The sequence below is a fragment of the Takifugu rubripes genome, chromosome 21, assembly GCF_901000725.2.
Source record: "Takifugu rubripes chromosome 21, fTakRub1.2, whole genome shotgun sequence".
Taxonomy (NCBI): Eukaryota; Metazoa; Chordata; class Actinopteri; order Tetraodontiformes; family Tetraodontidae; genus Takifugu; species Takifugu rubripes.
The window spans coordinates 19,525,634-19,537,004 of NC_042305.1; the positions used below are offsets into that span (position 1 = coordinate 19,525,634).

Here is an 11,371-nt window from a genome sequence, read left to right on the forward strand (position 1 = left end):
TTAAAAGCTGTGGGAGTGAACAGTGGTCGGCTGGTCGGCATTTTTGGTAAAGATATTTCCTCTTTTTGGAAGATAACCAACATTTCAAGCTGCCATTTAGAAAAACTGATGATGCTGATAAGGAGCACTAACCTGAGGATCTCCAGCCGGCAGTTTGGACTCTTCAGACCAACAGAGAGCTCGTTCAGCCCTGAATCCCTCAGGTCATTGTCACTCAGGTCCAGCTCTAGCAGACTAGAGGAGGAGGCGCTGAGGACGGGGGACAGAGCTTCACAACTCCTCTCCCTCAGATTGCAGTGACTCAACCTGAAAAAAGAAAAGAAGAAGAAAGCAGGAAATCCTTCTGGTTCTCTCCTGCACAATCAGGGACGCAGGCTTATTTCTTTAGTTGACCTTTATGAGGACGGAAGCTGCAATGATACGGAATGAAATCAGTTCTTGGAGTAACTACTGCGACTGCCTAAAACGCTGCCAGATGTGATGCGTGTTGCTGAACACCTGTAGACACCTGCAGAACACCTGCAGAACACCTGCAGAACACCTGCAGACACCTGCAGACACCTGCAGACACCTGTAGACACCTGCAGACACCTGCTGAACACCTGCAGACACCTGCAGACACCTGCAGAACACCTGCAGAACACCTGCAGAACACCTGCAGACACCTGCAGACACCTGCAGACACCTGTAGACACCTGCAGAAGACCCGCAGACACCTACAGACACATGCAGACACCTGCAGACACCTGCAGAACACCTGCAGACACCTGCAGACACCTGCAGAACACCTGCAGAACACCTGCAGACACATGCAGAACACCTGCAGACACATGCAGACACCTGCAGACACCTGTAGACACCTGCAGAACACCCGCAGACACCTACAGACACCTGCAGACACCTGCAGAACACCTGCAGATACCTGCAGACACCTGCAGACACCTGCAGAACACCTGCAGAACACCTGCAGACACCTGCAGACACCTGCAGACACATGCGGAACACCTGCAGACACCTGCAGAACACCTGCAGAACACCTGCAGACACCTGCAGACACCTGCAGACACCTGCAGACACCTGCAGAACACCTGCAGAACACCTGCAGACACCTGCAGAACACCTGCAGAACACCTGCAGACACATGCAGACACCTGCAGAACACCTGCAGAACACCTGCAGACACCTGCAGAACACCTGCAGAACACCTGCAGAACACCTGCAGACACCTGCAGACACCTGCAGACACCTGCAGAACACCTGCAGACACCTGCAGACACCTGCAGAACACCTGCAGAACACCTGCAGACACCTGCAGACACCTGCAGAACACCTGCAGAACACCTGCAGACACATGCAGACACCTGCAGACACCTGCAGACACCTGCAGAACACCTGCAGATACCTGCAGACACCTGCAGACACCTGCAGAACACCTGCAGAACACCTGCAGACACCTGCAGACACCTGCAGACACATGCGGAACACCTGCAGACACCTGCAGAACACCTGCAGAACACCTGCAGACACCTGCAGACACCTGCAGACACCTGCAGAACACCTGCAGAACACCTGCAGACACATGCAGACACCTGCAGACACCTGTAGACACCTGCAGAACACCCGCAGACACCTACAGACACCTGCAGACACCTGCAGAACACCTGCAGATACCTGCAGACACCTGCAGACACCTGCAGAACACCTGCAGAACACCTGCAGACACCTGCAGACACCTGCAGACACATGCGGAACACCTGCAGACACCTGCAGAACACCTGCAGAACACCTGCAGACACCTGCAGACACCTGCAGACACCTGCAGAACACCTGCAGACACCTGCAGACACCTGCAGAACACCTGCAGAACACCTGCAGACACCTGCAGACACCTGCAGACACCTGCGGAACACCTGCAGAACACCTGCAGACACATGCAGAACACCTGCAGACACCTGCAGAACACCTGCAGAACACCTGCAGACACCTGCAGACACCTGCAGAACACCTGCAGAACACCTGCAGACACATGCAGAACACCTGCAGAAAACCTGCAGAACACCTGCAGACACCTACAGACACCTGCAGACACCTGTAGACACCTGCAGACACCTGCAGACACCTGCAGACACCTGCAGAACACCTGCAGACACCTGCAGAACACTTACAGGGCTTTTCTGCAGGCTGTGACCACTGGCAGCAGCCTCAGAAGAACCCACTCTGAAGCAGAGTATTTCTTCAGGTCAAACATCTCCAGGTCTTGTCCTGAGGACAGTAATATGAAGCCAAGAGCTGACCACTGAGCAGAGGAGAGACTTTCTGTTGTCAATCTTCTGGATCTGAGGTTCTGTTGAACCTCCTGGACCAGTGAACTATCGTTCAGCTCGTTCAGACAGTGGAACAGGTTGATGATTCTCTCTGAGGACAGATTCTCTCCAATCTTCTCCTTGATGTAGCCAATGATTTCCTGATTGGGCTCTGAGCTGCCTTCACCGTTAATTAGACCTCGTAGAAGAGCCTGATTGGTCGGCAGAGAAAGACCCAAAAGGAACCGCAGGAACAGGTCCAGGTGTCCTTTTTCATTTTGCAAGGCCTCGTCCACCGCACACTGGTAAAAATCAGCCTGTTTGATTTTGGAGTTGGGCAGTTTAGAGAGTAAATAACGTAATGAGGTTGGTGTTTCTGACAGTATGTTGGTGCCAGACTTGGTGAATGTCAAATGTGCATGAAGAGCAGCGAGAAACTCCTGAACACTCAGATGGACAAAGCAGAACACCTCCTCCTTGAACAGTCCTTGCTCCCTTCTGAACATCTGCGTGAACACTCCTGAGTAGGCATCAGCCGACCTGACGGTGATGCCACAGTCTCTTAGATCGCACTCGTAGAAGATCACATTGCCTTTCTGCAGTTGTTTAAATGCCAGCTTTGCCAGAATTGGAATCATCTCACAGCTCTCTGGACTCCATTGTGGACCTTTCCCGTCTCCTCTCTTGTTTTTCGGTGAGAACTGAACAACCAGGAAGGAGATGTACATCGCTGTGAGAGTCTTGGGCAGCTCTTCTCGCATCTTCAACACATCCTCAAAAACCTTTGCAGTGACCCAGCAGAAGATTGGGATGTGACACATGATATGGAGGCTTCGAGATGCCTTGATGTGAGAGATGATCCTGCACGCCTGCTCCTCCTCCTTGAACTTCCTCCTAAAGTACTCTTCCTTCTGCACGTCAGTAAACCCTCGCACCTCTGTCCTCATGTCCACAAAATCCGGATGGATCTGATTGGCTGCCGCGGGCCTCGTGGTTATCCAGAGTCGAGCGGAGGGGAGAAGACTTCTGTTAATGAGGTTTGTGAGCAGGACCTCCACCGAGCACGGTGCCTTCACATCTATATCCGCCTCCTGGAATTCATTGGTTCTGGTGTCCATTTCTAGTCGGCTCTCATCCAGCCCATCCAAGATAAACAGAAGCTTGAATTTACAATTGTCAAAATTGGCATCTCCTGATGACTGCAGAGCTGTAAAGATGCTGTTAAGAGCCTCTATTTTAATGGCCCTGGGCTCTTGGATGCACTTATGAGCGAGTTCAGCCAAGGATCGGCGTGTCCCCCTCAACAGGTTCAGCTGGCGAAAGGTGAACGGCAATATGAGATGCACGTCTTGATTGGCTCGTTGTTCTGCCCAGTCCAACACAAACTTGCGGATTAGAAAGGTTTTGCCAATTCCTGCATTTCCGTTGGTCAGAACAGTTCTTATGGGTTTATCTTTCCCAGCTGGAGGTGTAAACAGGTCACTGGGACTAATGGGTTGTTCTGTGTCTGAAGGGTTCCCAACCATGTCAATCTGAGTGACCTCGTGCTGAGCATTGATGTGTATGTCGCCACCGGTGGTGACGTACAGCTGTGTGTAGACGTCGTCCAGCCGTTGCTCGTCTGCCTTCTCATCACAGCCTTCCTGCACACACATAAACCTGCTCCTCAGGTTTGACTGAAGGTTTGATTGATGAGAGCCGATGGGGACGTGTTCACATGTGGGACCTAAAAGCAAAATATACATGCACATGTTAGTCGATATATTCAGCAGATATGAATATATTATATATTTATTCCAGAGTGCTTTGAGCTGATGTTTTACAGTTTATCTTCTTCTCAGGTCCAGTTGGGCTTCACATTTCAAAAAGACAAGAACAGCATCACTGGAGTAAAACAATCCCAAAAACTTAAGTAAAGAACTCAGAAGAGCTTTTAAAGCAGGTACGACTGGAATTCTTTCAGACTGACGCTGCAGCAATTTGCTGTTGATGCTGCTGTTGAGATCTGACGCTCAAAATTTCAGACTGGATCAAGTTTCACTGATTCCAGATCAGGAAAAACAATGAAAGTGGTGGCGGGTCTCAGCAGGTCCGAAGGGTTGATCATGAGTTCTGAACTTGATAGGAGACAAACCTCCATTCTAAGAAAAGGCGGTGCAGCTTCATCTGGAAGGATGGGTTAACCCTAACCCTAAGCATGCCTCCTCAGTCAGACCACTTCCTGTGTGTCTTGGTAACAGTTAACTCTAAATTTATGACATTTTAATGACGTTAGTGGTTATGATGGTGCTTGGCTGCAGGCGGTGAAAACATCTCACGGCAGCACTTTGAAGCTCTCATCCATGCCTTTATTACACCTCTATCCATGCCTTTATTACCCCTCTATCCATGCCTTTATTACACCTCTATCCATGCCTTTATTACACCTCTATCCATGCCTTTATTACCCCTCTATCCATGCCTTTATTACACCTCTATCCATGCCTTTATTACACCTCCATCCATGCCTTTATTACACCTCCATCCATGCCTTTATTACACCTCTATCCATGCCTTTATTACACCTCTGTCCATGCCTTTATTACACCTCTGTCCATGCCTTTATTACACCTCTGTCCATGCCTTTATTACACCTCCATCCATGCCTTTATTACACCTCTATCCATGCCTTTATTACACCTCTATCCATGCCTTTATTACACCTCTATCCATGCCTTTATTACAGCATGGCCCGTCTGTCCTCTCCTGCCCGTTCCCATATTCTCCTACATAAATGCACATATTGCCGGTCTTGGTTTTCTCTGGTCTTGCTGATCCTGGATTCGCTGCATCAGGACCCGGAGGATGAAGGTGGGCCACATCTCTGATGAGGACGTCTGAAGATGCACCTGGACCTGCTATATTACTGTTAATGCTGATGTGCTCTGTGCACGTGGCCTCTGCTGCACGTCTGCCCGTCCCAGGGAGACGGATCCCTCAGCTGTGGATCTCCTCCAGGTTTCTCCAGGTTTTTCCTGACCTGGTTTGAGGGCCTAAGGACGGAGGACGTCACAGCTGTGCTGCCTGTAAAGTCCTCTGATGCAGCAATCTGGTGATTTTGGGCCTCAGGGCGGCTGATCGGCTCCCGGAGGCACCAGAATCTCAGCAGAACCACCTGGAGTGCTGCTCCTAAATCATGAAGCCATCTGCCATCGGACGTTAGACAGCCTCCTTTACTCCACATCTTTAAAAGCCATCTCAAAATGCACCTTGATCCTGTGTCACGTTCAAACTGTTCATTTAAAAATGCTGTAACTACTTATTGTCACTCCTGACCAGAACCCTGACCTGCTTTAGCTGATGTTCTATCACCTCAGGATAGCAGGAGACAACCTGACCATCCATCCCCCATTTTCTTATATGTTCCTTTCTGTATATCATGCTTTGTTTTATCTTGTGACGCTTATGCTTTATCATATGATGCTTACCCTTACGCGTATTGTAATCTTACATGTTCGTGTGCTAGTATAAAAATGAACCTCCCCAGGGCCCACACTGGTAGCTACACTGCAGACGTGCGGTGGCCCTAGCAGCAAGTAAACCGAAGCTTCCTCTTACGGCAACAGCACAGGAAGGAAACTCGTCACTTCCTCTCCAACATCCTGCTTTCGTTTTTGCCGTTTTTCTTCCGTGTTCTTTTATACTTATTTTATCTGAGCTGCTTTATAATTGTAATGATTGTTTTTAAAGTGCTTTATGAATATATCATCATGAAACAACTCTGGAATTCTCTGAAACATTTTAGTGTAAAGATGTTTTACCCGACGTGTTTTGAGCTTTCTGTTCTCCGTTCAGCACTTTATTCTCAGCAATACTGATAACGAACTAGAGAAACAGTTTAACCTTTAACCTCACCTGCATTAAAGGCTTTAGAACAGAAACTGACCTTCTGGATCTGAACTGACAGCTGAAAGATTTTGCAGAATGTCGTTCCGAGGTATCTTCTCTAAAATCTTCTTGGTGACTTCCACGGCTCCTTGATCTTTGTAAGCCTTCACCATCAAATCCACAACGTCCGTCCTCTCTCTGGTCTCTAGTTGGCAGCGTTTAATCGGGTTGAAGCCTCCCATGATTCCAGGATCTTTCAGGTAAAATTTGAATTTATTGAATTCTTCCTTAGTTAAATTCTCCAGAACATTCAGCAGGATCTCTTGGGCCATTGTCCGTCTTCTCTTTAGAGCAGGAGTGCTCATTACGTCGATCGGGATCTACCGGTCGGTCGATCGCGGCGTGACATTTAAAAATATCAGCCGATCATTCATCCCGTCACGTGATTGATGTACAGGTCAGCCAGTGAGATGACAACTGAATTTGACAATCAGGCGACCAATCACGTGCAAACAACGGCGCTAAGTGCAGCAGAACGGCGTCAGCCTATCAGCAGTCCTGTGACTTGATTGACATACAGGGCAGCCAATCAGAAGCGCTAAACTATTCAGCCAATTACCTCTGATTTTAAGCCACCGCTAAAGCTGATGGTCATCAAAATGACTGAGGGAGCGGGACCAAGTAAGAAGACAAAAACAGATCACTTTCATATCGGCCAGTGCAAACATCTACTTTCTACATGAAGATGATGAAGTCCAAAAAGCGTTGCACGGTGACTGATGAACATCTGGAGGTGTGGGTGAGGCTGTAATCCTCAATACATTTGAAAATAATTAATGTTTTGCATTTTTGTGGTGGGTAGATCACTTTGACTTGGTCATTTTGTAAGTAGCTCGCATGCTGAAAAAGTGTGAGCACCCTGATTTAGAGTCTCCGTCCCCAAACACCATCGTTCAGGAGATGGTTTAAAGGTTGAATGAGTCATTAACGATGGTCCAAAGTTGGTTGTCAGTACCGGGACAGGAAATCAGCCAGAGAGAGGAGCAACGATAGTTGTGGGGGAGCAGATCACAGAAAGCTGTTTTGATCATTTTCTGGATGAACTGTTGGATCGCAATACCTCCTGTATGTAGCTGCCGATCCGCGTGTTCGTTGAATGAAGACTTCGAGAAGTAAAGTACCAATTTCAAAATGTATTTGACAATAGAACCAATTCCAGATACAAATATTACAGAGCTCCGGGCCAGTTCATAACCCTAGCAACAACAAAGTTAATTGTCAGGGCACGAAGTCTGACAAACTAACTATCCCTTGGCCCAGTCCTTTATAGTCACACACATTCAAATTCACAATGTCCATGCAATCCAATCCAGATCTTGCTGAGATGTCCTCGTCCTCTTCCTCCAGTCCCCTGCGGTGTTGGTAGGGGTTCCTCTTTTCCATTGTTTTCCCAGGTGGCCAGCTCCCATTCTTCATGCAAATGTGATCATCATCAACCCCCTGATATCCTGTTTACAATGAGTTTTTGACACCCCCTGCCTGACTGGCTCCTGAGATAACAGTAGATCAAACAACAATCCTGCAAATGTCTCTGTTCTTAATTACATTTAGTCTACCTTGCCTAACTTCTAAGGGAAGACAGGAACATATGGTGAAACACATAACAACAAGATAAAGACAATTCTCAACAATCCCCCTTTTGGCCTAGCCTAAGCTAGGCCAATACAAACAATTCATTGACAACTCCTCTTGATGTAATGAAGAATAATAGACGTTTAATCATGGTGCCATCGTCTTTAGATGTTCCTCGATCCGTCCAAGCGTTCTCTGTGAATTACCTGCTGGGGTACATTGATTCCAATAATACCAGTGTTAGGGTTAATGTGTTAGGGTGTTAGTATGTTAGGGTTAACAAGTAATGTTCGCTCTGCAACTTCAAAGTGGCCCGTCCACCTGTGCTCTGACCACTTTGCTTGATGACTCTCAGAAGAACCCACTCAGCTGTGTGTGAAATTCCTGGATCCTTACTGACTGGTTACAGAGGTTGCCTGTTGGGAGAGAACTTAGAGATTCGTTTTTAGTTGAACAAAATAAAATCTACATTTCATAAAAGTGCTGGGCTGGCCTATGGATTGTAAATCTCTATTCTTAAAATGAGTTCCGTTGTCAAATCTAATTTGTTTGGGAAACCATGTGCCGGATTAATCAAAAATTTAATAACGCTTTTTGCCTCTTCTACTTTTACGGGAACCGCCTCAGGCCAGCCAGTGTATGCATCCACTGCGACCAAGAGGTATCGGAACCTATTGACCCTATCTAACATATCAGTGAAATCTATAATTTTCTTGCCCATTGGGGCAACTGGAAACTTTATTCTCTGCATCATTCGTGGTTTCCCGCAGTGTGTCAGGCCGTGGGCCTCTTCCAGAACGGCATCTAACAGACCGGGCGGGAGAACAGGTCTGCCGTCTGGGCCCGCCAAATTCCTTCAACTTTCACAGCCCCCCTTTTCCTTCCAAACTGTTTTTTCATGTGGAGAAGCTTCTTCTTGATCACAACCTATTCTTTCCCTGTCGTATCTTGGAAGAATTTCCTGAACCGTTTTCTCTGCCATCAACAAACTGAAACTTTGTTTATAACCTGCTGCCTTCCTTGCTGCCTGATCTGCCGCCTCATTACCTTTTCCCTCTAAAGAGTTCTCCTTGCCGTGACCTTTGCATTTTACGACTGTGACCTCCGCTGGTTCCACGAGTGCCTGTGTCAGTTGCCTCATCTCTACTTCATGTTTTATAGGTGAGCCTGATGCTGTGTTAAACCCTGCCATATTTATCCCTTCATGTGTGTGTGTGTTATGTGTGGTGCAGTTAAACTCTTGTCCATCCTGGTCTGTCTAAGTGAGGTCATGGTGAATGCTGCTGAGCTGACCAGTGATACCACGCTATGTGTTGTAAGTACCGTCAGAGCGTGACCCATCACTAAATGTGCTGTTTCTTGTAAAAAAAAATTGCTACCCCTGCCACATGCCTTACACATGGTGGCTGCCTGTTTTCAATGGGGTCCAGTATTATACTTGCATCCATTTATACTTTCCTGTCACCCCCTTTTTTCTGAAAGAGAACACCATTTGCTGTATGTTCTCCTTCAGAAACATCCAAAAAGAAAGTATCTTTATAATCTGGAACTGCCAAATGTGCAGCTGTGCTGAATGCCTGTTTAAGTACAATGAATGCTTTCTCTCCCTCAGTTGTCCATGTTAACCGGGCCGTCAAATCACGCATTCCCTGTTCATTCACCATTGTACGTAGGGGCGTAGACTTTTCTGAAAATGCAGGAATAAAATGTCTATTATAGCTTGCGAGACCCAGAAATGACAACATTTCCTTTACAGTCTCTTATACCAATCATTCTGTTCAGCAGTAAGGTCAACCTGTGCAGCCACACCTTCAGGCCCAACACACAAGCACGGTGATGAAATCATCCAGAAATTTCCTTATAACTTTTCTCTAAACGCATCCTGATAGACCTCATTATTCCCACGGTCGTAAAATAGGGTGACATGATAGGGATCAACTGGCGGGGCAAAAGGACTCAGCATCGACAACCAGGGCCTCCAGCTCTGAAACAATGCCACAACACCGACACCGGGTGAGGTCTCCGGCTCAAGTTCTCCCCAATAAATGTCGGCCCACACCCCCTGTTCTGGAGAGGGTGTCGGGCTCATCAGCATTTGTCCCCTCACACCTTGGTGTGGAATACAGCAGTTTAGTTTTAGTCCATTAGGAAATTGCACCACCAAACCTTTGTCTCCACACAGAATTGCTGCTCCTGTCCTCACCAGGAGATCTCGTCCCAACAGGTTGATATGGCAATGCGGTGAAATCAAAAAAGGGTGCAACACAGTCTGTTCGGCAAAAGAGTCACTAATGGCACAGAAAACGGCAGTCTCTCCGGTCTCCCTGAGAACCCCACAAGCTCGATGGTGTCAGATGAGATCGGCTCCGGTGATAAACTCCATGAGATGGTGGAACACTGCCTGGTACCTCTGGGTAGTTGTGATATGGACAGTCCCTTTGCCAATGACCATACCCTTTGCAGGCGTGACACTGATCTCGGCCTAAGTACCCGCCTATCAAGCCGTATCCCTGCCCGCCGTGTCTCCCACACATGCCTCCCCTTGGACTGACCCAATACGGGTTTATCGGAGCAAAATCTTGTTGCGGACATAACTGATCTGGCTGCACCTGCCGAGGAAACTGCTGAACCATCTGTTTCTCTTCCTTTTGTTTATCATTAAGCTTTTTCAGCGCTTCATCTAACTGTATTTTTAGGAGCTGTTCCTGCGCTGTCATCACCCCCTCTTTCTTTCCCTGTTGTTTAGCTTTATATATGTTAATGTGGTGAGAGAAATGTCTCTCCCAGACTTCCGCTGTGCTACCTGGGAGGTCAGGATTTCCTTCCATAGCTTCTTTTACTGATTGTGGAAGTCCTAAAGTTATGGCCTGACGGAATAAAGTGGTGTGCAAATTATCTGAGCCAGGATGGCACCTTGTGGCACACATCCATTCCTCTAAAGTCTCCTAATGCCAGCTGCATGCACAATGCTCTGTGTTAAACTAAAAAGGCTGGACATCCACTTGCCGCCTCCCTCTGCGGGTGGGGGCATCTTATCCACTAAACAATTGATATCTGTAATTGCAAATGGAACATATACCGGTTCCTGTCCTCCTCTTTTCTGTATCAGAGGGGCCTGGAACTAAAACGGGCCCCTTACTCCGCGTGTGTATTCGTATTTGACCTGCCTCCTGTCAATGGTTCACCTCTATACTCACACTCACTCTCTTCTTTATCACTGCCATAAATCAATTTTACCTTCTCCTCCCTGCAGTCAGCCCTGGCAAATCCTCCTGAGGGATCAACTCTTTTTACTTGTTTTATTTGATTGCTAGAAGTTTTAAAAATATCTAATGTAGATTTCTGACTATCCTGTTTTTTAAATTTAGTTTGTTGCGAGGTTTTAGGGCGAACCACCTGAGCTTCCTCTCTAAATTCATTTTTTCCTAACTTATCTCCATCTCTTCCTGTCCCTGTTTAATCCTGCTGACCTGTCTCCAAAGTTCCCACACTGTTTCACGTAAATCCTGTATTTCTTCATCCCTGTCCACATCTAACTGACCACTGTTATTAGTCAAAACTGGCAATTG

At 47.3% G+C, this 11,371-nt stretch overlaps 1 protein-coding gene across 1 annotated transcript in view; it reads right to left on the reverse strand.

Annotated features, from left to right (window-relative positions):
* LOC115247483 (NACHT, LRR and PYD domains-containing protein 3-like) overlaps positions 1-11,371 on the reverse strand; it is a 33,380-nt gene that overhangs the window by 2,424 nt on the left and 19,585 nt on the right. Inside the window, exons 2-3 of the mRNA XM_029829266.1 lie at positions 2,166-4,029; positions 133-306 (exon numbers count right to left, since the gene is read on the reverse strand). Coding sequence (XP_029685126.1) covers positions 133-306; positions 2,166-4,029 — 2,038 coding nt within the window. The remainder of the gene's footprint in view (positions 1-132; positions 307-2,165; positions 4,030-11,371) is intronic.